The 15,614-nt window shown below is 29.0% G+C and overlaps 1 protein-coding gene across 1 annotated transcript; it reads right to left on the bottom strand.

Annotated features, from left to right (window-relative positions):
• Window positions 1-202: 202 nt before the first annotated feature.
• LOC123302963 (vicilin-like seed storage protein At2g18540) lies at window positions 203-14,380 on the bottom strand. The gene is made up of 6 exons (XM_044886057.1): window positions 14,122-14,380; window positions 13,700-13,880; window positions 8,053-8,129; window positions 7,884-7,992; window positions 4,078-4,417; window positions 203-305 (listed from the first exon to the last, which is right to left on the bottom strand). Exons 2-6 carry the CDS (start codon window positions 13,872-13,874, stop codon window positions 203-205), a joined length of 804 nt encoding a protein of 267 aa, XP_044741992.1. The 5' UTR covers window positions 13,875-13,880; window positions 14,122-14,380.
• Between the last annotated feature and the right edge of the window lie 1,234 nt (window positions 14,381-15,614).

The following is a 15,614-nucleotide window of genomic DNA, read 5'->3' as shown; positions in this document are numbered from 1 at the left end:
ATCCTTAAAATCCCCGGGTGTACTTTTCTAGTTCATTTTGTAGAATATGTGCATAATATTGCTGTTTTATACCTGCGAGGGCGAATTATACCAGGAAAGGGGAAGTATATCGAAATTCTGCTTCGAAATCGTTTTCAATGACCCCGAAAACCTCCGTATACATTTTTTTTTTTTCGATTATTATGATAAATTTTTTAAATTTTCAAAAATCACCCCAGATGCGGATTCCAATAATTGGTTTATTTGGCCAATAGCAATGGCCAAACTTTCTAGCGGCACCAAGTGATGTAGATTTTAATCCATATCTATTTCCAGAACATTTTTTTAAAACTGGCCCAATAGGTTGAGGTACAAAAAAAATCCTTATTTTATACTTTTTTGTCTAAAATGATTCATCTATATGTCTTAATAATTGACTTTTTGAAAAATGATCAACAATTTGCTTTTTCAAAGTAACTTTTCACATTTAGAAAATTATTTTAAGAAGAAGGGTAAGTAAAACAGTTGGATGTTTTATTAAAATCCTCTCGTACATTTATAAGGCAAAGAAATTTAGAAATCAATTTACATACTCCTTTTAAGATTTCGATTAGTTTCTTATTAGATTCGGTTAGTTTCTATTCGATTTTAATTTAATATTACCTAAAAAATTGATCAATTAAAAATCGATTTTTTGATTCGCTGCCGATTTATTTTATCTTTCGCAATGTCTTTTTTCTTTCACAAATGGATTTATTATTGAAAAAAGAAAAATCGACTTTTAATTATTCGATTTTTTCCTTGATTGTCATTTTCCCACCTGTTTCAGTTGGGAATTGTTATTGTATTTTTAAGTCGAACGTTTTTCCATGATTGTAGTGTTGATACAAATGAGGTGGTTTCATATGTTCTTCACGGAATATTTTTTCTGTATTTTGTAAAAATGAGCGCTTTTGCAGAGTTAAAGAAGATAAACACAGTTGTGCATCCAAGTCTCTAGAATAATTATCTTGATTTTTCATAGAATTAACTGTTGATTGTTAATTAAATAATTGCCAACAGCTCCGGCTCCACCTACAAATCAACGTAGAGCAAGATCGTTTTTCGGCGCCTTTTTTTCAAAAATTAACTTGTATTTCAATATTCAACACTTGCGAAGTTATTTTTCGGCATTTTGGCACCCCTTGCAACCTAGAGCAGATTATCATAATCAACAATGTGATTTGATAATGTAGTATAATTGTTGTTTTCTAGTGGGTGTTCTAAATATATATTTGATTAATTTGTCACTTGTTTTCTATCTTTGAATTTTGTTCTAGATTTTGTATTCTAGATTTATCAGCTTCTTTATTCCCAGGGTTATTCGCTGCATGAAGAAATTCTTTGGACTCTACTAAAAGGTAATCAACTAACCATTGAAACACTTCCTGCACATATTCATTAGTGAATTTTTTTTTCAGATGAATCGTTTATAGCTTCAGTCATGTGTCTTGTTATTTTTGTTATTAAGGGGTAACGAATTTCTTGTTCATATGGGCGCGGCCATGTTTTTTTCCTATTGCTGACATCTGGCGTCGAGAAGAAAACATGTATATAAAGCTACCTAAATTTTGACATTATGGAAACTTTATGGACTTTTTGAATGTATTTTGTGCAAAATGCAAAATTTTTATCTGGTCTGATTTAAAATCATAACTTACATTAAAATGTAAGTCGACATCCGATCGAATAATCTACTCTTACATATAAATTTAAATAAATAAATAATAAATTTCTACATAAATTTTAAAATAATTCTATTTTATAAAAAACTAACCCTATAAAAACCAAGTTTTTAATATAAAGCTACCTATATTTGGGAAAATAAATCAGGTTACTGTTTTCACGTATGAAATTTTATATGATTGATCAATTGAAAATTACAGATCTGACCCAATTTGAGTAAAAATTGACTCAAATTATAACTTACATATCATATAAAAATGTAAGTCGGTATCCGATCAATATTTTTTATACAAAATTTATTTGTAACTAAGGTCTGGCCTGGTTTAATATTAATATTAATATATTTTATAACCCATGATAAATATAATTATAACTTATTTTATTTCGGAAATTGACTGTTGACACCATTGGATTTTTTTGGTCGTTTCTTATTTTATTTCTCGATAACTCTGTATTGTTTTAGTTAATAGTTAGTTGCCTATAGAAGAGTAGGTTGGGTTCCGAAGTTTTTAGCCCTTGCGTTAAAAAATGGGACACTATTACAGAAAACGGAGATATTACAGTAATAATATATAAAAATTCAAGTTAACTAAATGAAAGTGTCAAATTTTTTAACGCAAGGGCTAAAAACTTCAGAACCCAACCAAATTTGACTTTGTAGGCTCTATGCTTTATGATATCGGGAATCGTCGGAGAAGTAGCAACTCTGTAAATAAGAGATTTTGTAAAATTTTTAAAAGACTTATTTCTTAATTTTTAATAATTATTTATTTGTTTATTAAAATAATAATATTTTTATGTTTATGATTATTTAATTTATGTTTATTGGTAAGAACTCTGTCACAGTCTTCACATGCGTACGGTGGACCTACGTTTACAAGTCTATGCTTTATTAAAATATTTTTAAGGACATTCATGCGTGTACCTGTTTTACTATGTGCGTTCATAGGGAAACAGTATGTAAAGTTTAAAAAATTTTAAAGAATTTTAAATTAGTAGAAAATAGAAATTTTTTTTGAAATTCTATTAAAAGTTTAAATAATAGTTAACTGGTAAAAGTTTCAAGTATGGTTATCGATATAATTTTTGAAAAATATCGATTTATATTTTCCATTTAGTCTCATGTTAAACCTCACTTTTAGTCACTTTTTAAACTTAAAATTTAATGAAATTTGTTAGATATTATTCCTCACTAACAGTGTGTGTGTGATTTGGTGAACTTACCCTAGAATGTTGACAAGTGTGGTTATATATACTTCAGTTACAAGTTACACAATATACTAGTAATACATATGACTTTTATAGTAACTGTTCAAGAGTGATGTTTCATTTTGTTAATTTTATAATATATGTATTTTTCTAATTTATGTTTAATGTTTGATTGAATAAATAATTACAACAAATCGATTTACATCAAAAAAATTAATTCGATAACAGGATATTTTTCCTGTTTTAAATCATAGAAAATCATTTAAACTATCGCTTTATCAAATTGTTTTTAATTTCTCTACTAATATCGTTGACGCATGAACGTCCTTAAGCTTGTATGCTTTATTACAAACATGCTTAACTAAGTTAGATTTTCGGATAAACTTCTTATTACAATTATCACATGAAAAGACCTTTTCTCCATTATGTATTCGTTTATGTTGAACTAAATGAGATTTCTGGGTAAACTTTTTATAACATTCATTACATGAAAAATCCTTTTCTCCAGTATGAATCCGTTTATGTTCAACTAAACTAAATTTCCTGGTAAACTTTTTATCACAATGATCACATGAAAAAGCCTTTTCTCCAGTATGTATTCGTTTATGTTGAACTAAATGAGATTTCTGGGTAAACTTTTTATAACATTCATCACATGAAAAATCCTTTTCTCCAGTATGAATCCGTTTATGTTCAACTAAACTAAATTTCCTGGTAAACTTTTTATCACAATTATCACATGAAAAATCCTTTTCTCCAGTATGTATTCGTTTATGTTCAACTAAATTAGATTTCTGGGTAAACTTTTTATTAGAAACATCACATGAAACAGATCTTTTTCTAGTACGTAATCGTTTATGTTCAACTAAATGAGATTTCCGGGTACACTTTTTATTAGAAACATCACATAAAACAGATCTTTTTCTAGTATGTAATCGTTTATTTTGAACTAAACTACTTCGATAGCTAAATGTTTTTTTACGAACATCGCATAGTAGTGATTTTTGTCTTGTATGAATGCGTTTATGTCGAATTAAATTTCCTTTTTTGTTAAATTGTTTATTACAACGATCACACACATTATGTATTTGTTTATGTTTACACAATTTAATTTTAGTTTCAAATGTTTTATCACAAATTTCACAAAAATAATTTTCGTTGAACATTTGTTGATTATTTGAAGCGGTTTCAGTTCCATTAAACATTTCATCATAATTTTCGTAGTTTACGATTAATTCTGAGTGTAGCTCCTGTCCAACTCTTTCATTTATTTTGTCAGAAAATTGTTGTTCGATTTTAATTCGTTCATTTTCAATAACGTTGTCACAGAATCCATCATTTTTTGAATTCATTTCAAATAATGTTTCCTCATTACAAAAATCATTTTCTTGTTGGCTATCACCATCATTTTCTTCCTTGATTATTAATTCTGTGTGCAATGCTTCTTCGATTTTAATTCGTTCATTTTCGTCATTCTCAATAACTTCTTCTTTGACTCTCAATTCTAAACATAATTTTCATTTATTATTATTTTTTTATTATTAAATATTATATAAATAATCATAATTAAAAAAATTATTACCATCCATTGTATTTTATATTGAATTACAGCTTAAAACTTGGCCAATTCATTTAAATATCTCAAAGCAGTAAAATCACAAAAATTATTTTTTGTATTCTTACATATTTGAATAGAAAGTGTGTATTTCTTTATTTGTAGTTTTTTTTTTTGTTGAGTTGTAATTATGACAGTTAAATGTGCAGTGAATTTTAAATCAAAAAACGGAATGTTACACGTGTTTCCAGCTCCGTATACTTAGCAGATAAAATTGTTATTTTTCACTCAAACTATTTCCATTCATTTGGGAATCGTTTGGGAGGATTTGGGAATATAATTTTAGAATTTGGGAATTATTAGTTTTCCTGTAATTAATGATTATTTTTTCAGCGTATAGTTAGCAGGTAGGAAATTAAATCCACTTAATTTTTATGTTATTCGAAACGAAATCATTTGGGAATTACGATAAACACGATTTCAGAGTTTGGGAATGTATAATTAATTAATTACACCTATTTTTTAGTTGATTGATAGGTTATGTTAATTAACCGTACACCTGAACCATTAATTGTTATACAGCAGCAGGGTTGCCAGAAAGTTTTCATTCAAGTCGCCCCCTCTGTGATCGAAAGTCACAAAATATTCGCAAAAGTCGCAAAAGAAATTGATTTTTTCTAAATAAAAATGCTGAGAAGAACTAAAATAATTTTTGTATACTCTTTTATAATATAATAATTTCAGAGTCAATGGAAAACTCAAGAATATGAATTTGATATATCTTTATTTAAATAAGTGAAATTTATTACTTTTCACACTAAAAAATACAGTACAGCAGATTTTCATGTAGAATTTTTATGTATTAAATACATTTTTTTAGGTTTCACCTGAGGAATGAAAAGCGCCTAATTTGCGACTTGTCGCCCAAACTCAAAAAAAGGAGCGTATCCATGAAAAAAATCGCCCAATTCGCGATAAATCGCCCCATCTGGCAACCCTGTATAGCAGTATGGCGCCAATATTCAAATATTACTGAATAATTTATTTTATAATTTATGTGAATGTTAAGTTTTATTTTGCCTTAAAACTGTTCTTATTTAATTGGGAATCGTTTGGGAAGATTTAGGAATATAATTTTATTATTTAGGACTGATTAGTTTTCATTTAATTAATAAGTTCTTCAAAGCGTATACTTAGAAGGTAAAAAATAAAATTTTCTCCATTTTTACTTTATTTGATAATAGTTTACATGGAGACTAATCTAATTAATTTGGGAATCACATTAAACACGGTTTCATCATTTGGGACACTAAAATTATTTAATTAATTACATTTATTTTTTAGTTGATTTTTTGTGGTTATATTAATGGCGGCAATATTCAAATGTTACTTCATTTGAAAATACGATATATTATCACTATATTGGCATAGATAATATATGGTGTTTAATGCATTCCCGTTTTTAATTTATATAATTTCGCAAACTCAAGTACGCCTGATCCCTGCTTCATATAAAGAGTTTATAGCATATACTTGAAACTCGATAAATAACTTTTATCGATAAAAAAAAAGCTTCAAACAAAACATTTTGGGTGAATATGCGCACATCTTACGATATTTATAAACTTATCCTAAGATTTCAAGTTCAATGAAAAGCTCAATATACTCCGTAATTGGTAACAGATAGAGAAACACTTTAAATTAGGAAGTTTTTATGGTTAAAAATGTAACATTTTTGTTCGAAACATTTGCCGAAAACAGTATAGTTAACGAAAAAACGGACTGAAAAGTTTTACCCAAAATAATTATAACTTATAATTGTTTCTACGTCATCAAGACACTCTTCGAAAAATATTTTCCAATAAATCCAATGAAAGTGGTTTATTTTTCCATAAAAACCATTTTTTGTTCAAATTGGAATGAAGAAACAAGCAAAAAAATTAAAACTATGTCTCAACTATTCGGTTATTTACAAAAAAAATAAGTGCTCGGCTATTGTTTGTAAGTTATGGATCAGACTGAATTTATTATTGAACCCGAAAACTTGATCGAATTGAATACCCGTATAAGATGTGTACCTTTGAATATATCATTTTTCGTTTGAAGCATTTTCATCGATTCAACTTTTTTTTCGAGTTTTACGTATATATCAAGCTAAAAACTCTGTAAAATGCTCAAACCAACTCAACCAAATATGTGAAATTATATAGTACAAAAAGAAAACCAAATTAAATACATTTCAAATACCTCCTACGCTAGCTTGTACCTGTACCTACTATAAGAGAATAAATATTTTATTTACAATTTTATCAATACAAATGCAGTTTTTATTTCATGATCAATTTATTTATCTTTATTAGAATAAACAGTTAGACTATTAATAATTTTCCTTCCTATCCACATCCTATCCACACTTCACACTTCCTAATTAACACTTCTTTTATTGGACGAATTATTAATCTTTAATAAAAATAAGAAAAATTTGAAAGTAGTTTCGCATAAAGCATTAATCTGCACCTACATAAACAATGATACAAATGATCATAAAGAAAATATCCATTGAATATTTTGACATTAATCAGTCCGAAATAATAAAATTCCAAAATCTGTATATTTTGACATTAATCACTCCCAAAACACTTCAAACAAACCTTCACAAACGATTCCTGATCTTTGAAAATTTCCCGATTAAATAAAAATAGTTTTAATGTCAAATAAACATTTACATAAATTAAAAAACAAAATTATTGTAAATGAAGTAACATTTGAATATTGCCGCCATTCATATAACCATAAAAAATCAACTAAAAAGTAAATGTAATTAATAAATTAATTATACTTTTCCAAATGATAAAACTGTGTTTAATGTGATTCCCAAATTAAATAGATTAGTCTCCATATAAATTATTATCAAATAACGTAAAAATGGCGAAAATTTAATTTTTTACCTTCTAAGTATACGCTTTGAAAAACTAATTAATTACATAAAAAGTAATCAGTCCTAAATAATAAAATTATGTTCTTAAATCTTCCCAAACGATTCCCAATTGAATAAGAATAGTTTTAATGAAAAAAAGTGTGTGTGTACTAATGTACACGCCTTATAAGTTATACTTCTTCGGCGTAACAAGATAAAAATCTTTTTAAAAATTTTATCTTTTGCCTTATTTTACATTTGTAGAAAAAACGACATTAACAATAGAAAATAGAAAAAAGGTATTTAATACATTAAAAGTTTTATTATAATGCATTATTTAGTTAAATAAAGTTTATTTAACATTTAATAAATAAAATTTATTGAAATTATTTTAAGTAAAAATATTTAATTAAGCAAATAAAGTTCATTGAAATTTAGTGACCAAGTAAAATAATTCAATATTTCAAATTATTACGGAGGTAAGAGAATTATATTTACCTGTAGTAACAGGCTGAGGCAATGGTTCAAGCGTCATTCGCGAATTCGAAGTTGATGGAGTATACAAAACTTCATTCACAGATGATTTAATTCCTTGAGTGAGTTGTTTTTTCCGCAACCTATACATCCGAGACCTTTCTGCGGATGTTGATGAAGTTTTTTTTATTATTTTAAGTGTTGCATCTTTTTTTTTTCGGTTACGATAATTTTTACATATCTCTGCATTATTTAAAGGCATCTCGAAAACTGAAAAATTAAAATTGTTTTTTTTTTTTTAATTATTTCTCGCTGTGATTAATTTGATTATTCGTTTAAGTTTATTAGTGTGTTCCAATATTTATTAAAATTTATTTTGATACTATCGTCATGTTGTACTATGTATGGGACAATCTGACGATAAATTTTATTATTAAAAATTTTAAAATTATTTTAAGAAAGAAACATTTAATTAAATTTAGATTTATTTAATTTAAAATTTAAAAATAATAATATATTCAAAATGAATTCCCAACAATCTCAACAATCAAACCAAAACACAAATAATACAATACAATCACCAAATTCTAACCCATCCACAAGCAACTTACAATCATATCGAGATACCCTTGCAAAAAACACTCAACTATTTCCAAAAAAAGACCAGGCCATAATTATTGACTCCGTAGAAGAAACTCCTTTACAACAATATGTTGATGCCCTCTCCACCATAATAAATCCCATCAAAATCACCCATATATCCCGCATTTCGGCAAACAGAATATGTGTATATCTACGATCTAACGAGGATGCTAATTATATTTCAAACAATCACACAACTATAAAAATAAATAATCGACAGACTTCAATAAGAAGCTATATAACTCCGTCCCACAGACTAACATTATCTATATTTCCAACTGTTCCCAATAAAACCATACTGGAACATCTCCTAACATTGGGCATCAAACCAATGTCGGGCATTTTCCATTTATCAGCTGGGTTAACTGAAAAAAAATATGCGCATATACAAAGCTTCAGGCGATTTGTATTTATTCATGCTGACCATCAACAAATACCAGAAGATACATTTATACACTTTGAAAATGAAAATCACAAAATGTATATGTCACTCGACGTTAAACGCTGCAGTAACTGTAATAAATTCGGACATGACCAAATTAACTGTAAAAAAACAACTACCAACATTCCACACATAGAACCTCCGCATACCTCAAATGCACCCATTCCAAATACCACAAATACACCACCCCCAAATAATAATCTAGATAACACAAGTAATTCCGAAAACCTCATCTCCTCTCAACTAAATACTTCCCCATCTATGGCTCAACAAGAAAATCCAAATTCCAAAGAAATAAATACAGATTCAAAAAATCTAAATCTACTATCTGATGAACAGGATAAAACCAATAAACTAAATGAAATTCTTGAAATACCTGACCCTATAAATAAACCCAAAGAAAATGAAATAAACACTCAATCATCTGCCTCACAATCAGCAAACAAAAACATAAAACGCACCCGTGCAAAAACCAGTGAATCAGATTATGAAATAGCTAACCAAATATCCAAAAATATAGAAAATGCTGAAATTCACAACAAAAATAATAACCCTATTACCATTTCAGAGCATTCAATACCAGAACACAAAAAACCAAAAACTGAAAATAAAATCCTTAAAACAATAGAAATATTCAAAAAAGCCATTGAAGAAGAGCCTCATAAATATGTTTTTAATTTTGATCAATCCAAGCAATTCATATTAGACTCACAACAATGTGAAAATATGAACCTCATTATTAAAAATTATAATACAGATCCCGAACACATAATAGAAATGCTGAATTTAATTTATAACCTACCTATAAAAAATCGTGTGGCGAAAGCCATGATCACAAAACTGAAAAATAAAATCCTAAACTTATCATCTGATTCTGATAATGCCTGCTCCTCAACTGAGTAACAAAAAAATTAAAAACGAAATAATACAATGGAACGTGAATGGGTTTTACCAAAGACTGACCGAGATAAAACTATTGCTAATACAATATCAACCCAAGATTTTATGTCTTCAGGAAACCCATCTATCTCCTACCAATACTGCCCTATTACCAAACTATAGACAGTTCAGACATGATTATGATGGAGGCCTGAGAGCCTCAGGAGGTGTTGCCACATACGTACATAAATCGACATATGCAAAACAAATAAACATACAAACACATCTTCAAACAATAACCACTCAAATTCACTTATCAAAAATAGAAAAAATCACCATTTGTAATATATACATCCCTCCAAATATCCCATTTACCACAATTGATATTCAAAACATTATATCTCAACTACCCCCACCATACATAATACTGGGTGATTTAAATACTCATATTACCACCATTGGTAGTAATCACACTGACCATAGAGGCTCTCAAATAGAAGAAATCTTAATTTCCAACAATAATGAACTCATACTAAACAATAAAAAACCAACACATTTCTCTAGTGCCAATGGTACTTTCTCAGCTATTGATATAACTCTATGTTCAAACACACTCTACACTAAATTATTTTGGAATAATCACTCTGATCTATGTTCAAGTGACCACTTTCCTATAGTAATTAGCTACCCAGATATAAATAACTCCTCAGAACCTTACAAAATTAAAAAATTTGATTTTGAAAACGTAGATTGGGATAGATACTATGAAATAACAGAATCTATAGCTGAATTACATCCTAATATAGAAAATAACTTAACACAAATAAAACAAATAATAAATGAAGCAACTAAACAGTGTATAACCCAAAAAAAATATTCTACATCTAACAATAAACAAGTTCCATGGTGGACTGAAGACATAAAAAACCTAATAAAACAACGCAAAAAATGTCTAAATCTATATAAACGAAAAAAAACCCAACAACTATTCGAACAATATAAACTTATTCGAGCTAAAGTGAGACGAGAAATTTCCAAAGAAAAACAAATTTCATGGCCCAAATTTCTAAGCACAATAAATAGTGATACATCCGATAAACAAATTTGGAACAATATAGCACGTATCAATACAGGAAAAAGAGCTAGCGATCCAATCAATGCACTCAACATTGATGACAACTTAATCACAGATAGTAACCAAATTGCAGATCACCTAGCTAAACATTTTTCTGAAATATCAGACAATTCTCACTACACTGACCAGTTTAAAAATTACAAAAAAATAAATGAAAAAATTGAGCTAAATTTTACAACAGACTTAAATCTCGAATACAACAAACCATTCACGTTCCATGAATTCAAAAATGCAATTGATGATGTGAAACATAAATCACCAGGTCCTGACAACATCCCTATAATCCTTATCCAAAAAGCTCACATATCCTTACAAACACTCCTATATAAAACCTTTAACCTCATCTGGACCAAATCTCAAATACCGAATACTCTCAAAGAAACCATCATAATACCAATCCACAAATCCACAAAAGATAAACTAGACCCGAACAGCTACAGACCAATTTCACTAACGAATCATATTTCAAAAGTTTTAGAAAAAATAGTGTACAATCGACTAATATTCATCATAGAAACAAAAAATCTTTTGAATAACCACCAATATGGTTTCAGATCTGGCAAATCAACACAGGACTGTCTAACCATATTGGATACACATATAAAAAAATGCATTTATATGCAAGCAAAATGTATATGCGATATTTTTTGACGTAGCTAAAGCTTTCGACTCTATATGGCGATACAAAATCATAAAACAAATACACACTTGGAACTTACGGGGAAATTTACCGCTTTTCATCAAATCCTTTCTTACAAGCAGGCAATTTACAGTGAAAACCCTTCAGGCACAATCACAACCTTATGAATTACAAAACGGTATTCCACAAGGATCAATATTATCAGCCTTACTATTTAACATTGCTATTAACGATATAGTGGAGATAATCCCGTTCCCCGTCCAAAAACTTCTTTATGCTGATGACTTAACAGTCTACATATCCACCGGAGATGAGAACTACGCACAGAAACATTTACAAATAGCACTCAATAATCTAACTAATTGGACTAATGAAAATGGGCTTCAATTTTCCATTGAAAAAACGAAATACATTTCCTTTCATAAAAGACACAAAAAAGAAATCAATATCACAATCGAAAATACACAAATAGAAAATGTCACACAACACAAATTTTTAGGCTTAATTTTCAATGAGAGTCTTTCGTGGAAAAGCCACATAAATAACCTCAAAGGCGATCTAATACGTAGATTAAATTTGCTAAAAATTATAACAAATAAAAACACAGGAACTGATCGCAAAACAATAAAAAAAAATTTATGAAGCCCTCATTCAATCGAAAATTAATTATGGAAGCCAAATATATTACAATACAAAACAATCAGTATTCAAACAAATTGATGTTATAATCAATTCAGCTTTTAGACTATCTCCGGTGCATATAGAATAGAACTTCACCAATAATAAGCATCTACTGCGAAGCTGGCCAACCAACTCCAAAACAAAAAAGAGATCATCAACTTATAAAATACTCCATCAAAACAATCGAAAAGCCGAATTCCACCTTAAAAACACTAATATCCTCCACAACTTTCTTTCATCTCTACGACTCCAAAAAATCTTCTTTAAAACCTATTTCCTACAATGTACAAAAACTAATCTCAAATACAGAAATAAATATACAAACCTTAAATAATATACTCAAAATAAAAAATGTGAAGTGTTTTCCACCCTGGGAAGAATTTAAAATTTTAATAGATTTTTCATTAAACAATTACAATAAAACTACAACGTGTCATGATCTTTATAAACAAACATTTAAAGAAATCATTAACACATCATACCAAAGTTTTATACAAGTGTACACAGATGGTTCAAAAACTGATCTATCAACTGCATGTGCTTTCATTATTGATGAACAATCTTATAAATTCAAGTTAAATCCCTCAGCTTCAAACTTCACAGCAGAAGCACTTGCAATTTATAACTCATTAAGACACATCCAAGAACTCCAACAAAGAAATTACTTAATAATATCAGACTCTCTGAGTGTGTTAAGTGCAATTAATAATAAAGACACCAAACTTCCTGTTATACAAAATATACAACAAATATATCTAGATATATTTAAAACAAATAAAAAAATAGTGTTTTTCTGGGTTCCTGGTCACACAGGCATAACTGGAAATGAAATGGCCGATCTGGCCGCAAATGATGCGCATACCACTGGAATACCACTGCATCAAATAACAACACAAGACCTACTAACATATATCCATAAATATCACATCAACAATAGAAATCATATTTGGCAAGATACCCAAAATAATAAATTACGAGCAATAAAACATGAGACTACATTCTGGAACTCCAGTATTCAGCATGACAGGATATTTGAAATAGCTTTGACACGATTACGCATTGGTCACACTAAACTCACGCATTCGTTTATAATAAAAAAGACCGACCGACCACTCTGTCACACATGTCAAGTACCTTTAACCATCCCACATATACTATTGACATGTTCCAAATACGACCGTCAAAGACAAACAACACATCTACCAATCGACATGGAAGAACTACTAGGAAACAACCCTGATTCAATACAAAAGCTTTACAAATATCTAAAAACAACAAAACTTCTCACAAAATTATAATACTACTAGCTAAAAAACCCGGCTTCGCCCGGGAGTTGATATGATTGTAATATTTTTTCGTCGGTTCGTAGTGGAATGCTTCCTTTGTTAGATTATCTTTTAAAATTCTCGACTCTTCAGTACTTTTATTTGCTGTTCTTTCTTCGCTTCTTCTGCTTCTCAGGTTACTCATTCTGGTCCGTTGATTCTGTAAACGTGCTTCGTGCTCTTCTTCCTTTTCCTTTCTTCGAGATTCTTTTTGTTTCCGCCGTTTCGCTGCAGAACTGGCCAAATCTCCTCCTCTCTTACGTCTGGGCATTGTATTCTATAAAATATAAATTAAATAAACATTTTATAGATAATTATTTTGTAACGGAAACGTGGGGTACGTTGAGACAAAAAAAAATATATTTAACCTTCAAGCGGTCGAGCGATATTTTGTTTACGGCCAAAAGTATATAGAAGGCATCAATTCGACGCCGCGCGACTTTTTGAAGGTTAAGAAAATTACAATTTAAAGAAAAAAAAACCATTAGAATTAATTAAACACTATTAAAAATACTCACATTTGAAATTTCACGATAAAAACCCACAAATAACTTTTTTCTATTTCGTTTCAAAATCGAGAGTTAATTAAACACACTATTAAAAATACTCACACGTGATACTTCTAAATAAAGGCTCACAGATAACTTCTCTTCTTTTCGTTTTGAAATCGCTCGTTTCGCTGTTCAAATTAAACTAACTCTGGTGAGCGACACCGGGCTCTTATATATTCAGAGAGCTAGGCTCTAGAATATTCGAGAAAATTTGAAAATATTTTCTCTCTCACACCTTCTAGAGTATTCTGGTCATTTAATAAAAGGTTCTATAGCGGTAGCATTTGTAGTAAAAGCGCGAAATTTAAAAACCTAAATTTTTTAATGTTTTGAGAACTAATTTGGATAACTAAAATTATGTCGCTTTAACTCCAAAATATAAGTTAGCTAATGACGTATAAATACACAAAATTTAATAACTTTATTATAGCAACAAATTAAATTTAAGACTTTATTGAAATTGGAATTTTAAATTTCACGCCACTACTACACATGCTACAATTGCTCGCAACGCTTTTGGAAATGCAACCCAAACAATCGTTGTCCTGAATGAAGTTCAAATATTCGATAACAGATGGCGCCACTATACTTAATTTCCAAGTTGTAGGGTTGGAAAGTTCCTTATATCTTTAGAAACACGCCCTTTAGATTAAAACGGGAACTTTCTAGCTTCTGTAGCGGTAGCGTATATAGTAAAGGCGCGAAATTTAAAAACCTAAATTTTTAAATATTTTGAGAACTAATTTGGATAACTAAAATTATGTCGCTTTAACTCCAAAATATACGTTAAATAATGACGTATAAATACACAAAATTTAACAACTTTATTATATTAACAAATGAAATTTAAGATTTTATTGAAATTGGAATTTTAAATTTCGCGCCACTACTACACATGCTGCAATGGCTCACAACTATGGAGACTATACACTATGACTATTGGAGTGCTTGAACGAAGTTCAAATATTCGATAACAGATGGCGCCACTGCACTTAATTTCCAAGTTGAAGGGTCGGAAAGTCCCTTATATCTTTAAAAACATGCCCTTTAGATTAAAACGGGAACTTTCTTGTTCGAGGAGGGATAAAGGGCTATCACACCACATAAGTCCCTTTATCGTGTCGGGACTCCTTTTTAAGTTTTATCGGCACGCACATTTTATCGACTTAGTTTTATTATATATATAGATATAGATATTAATGTACTAATCTATAATAGCTGCACAAATGACCCTGGCTGTTAAAAGTGCAATAAAGAAAAAAAAAAAAAATTAAATTTAATATTTAGAACAATTTAATTTTTTCGGCATTAAATATTATTATTATTTGTATCTATTATTAATTTATTTATAAACTTATCACACATTAAATAAGAATGTGAAAATTTATTTTAGTTTATGATGTAAATAAATAATACATACCGTCAACTAACCCCAAATTCTATAAACGTATTCAAAGTAA

The sequence above is a fragment of the Chrysoperla carnea genome, chromosome X, assembly GCF_905475395.1.
Source record: "Chrysoperla carnea chromosome X, inChrCarn1.1, whole genome shotgun sequence".
Lineage (NCBI taxonomy): Eukaryota > Metazoa > Arthropoda > Insecta > Neuroptera > Chrysopidae > Chrysoperla > Chrysoperla carnea.
This window is presented reverse-complemented; position numbering and strand designations above follow the sequence as displayed.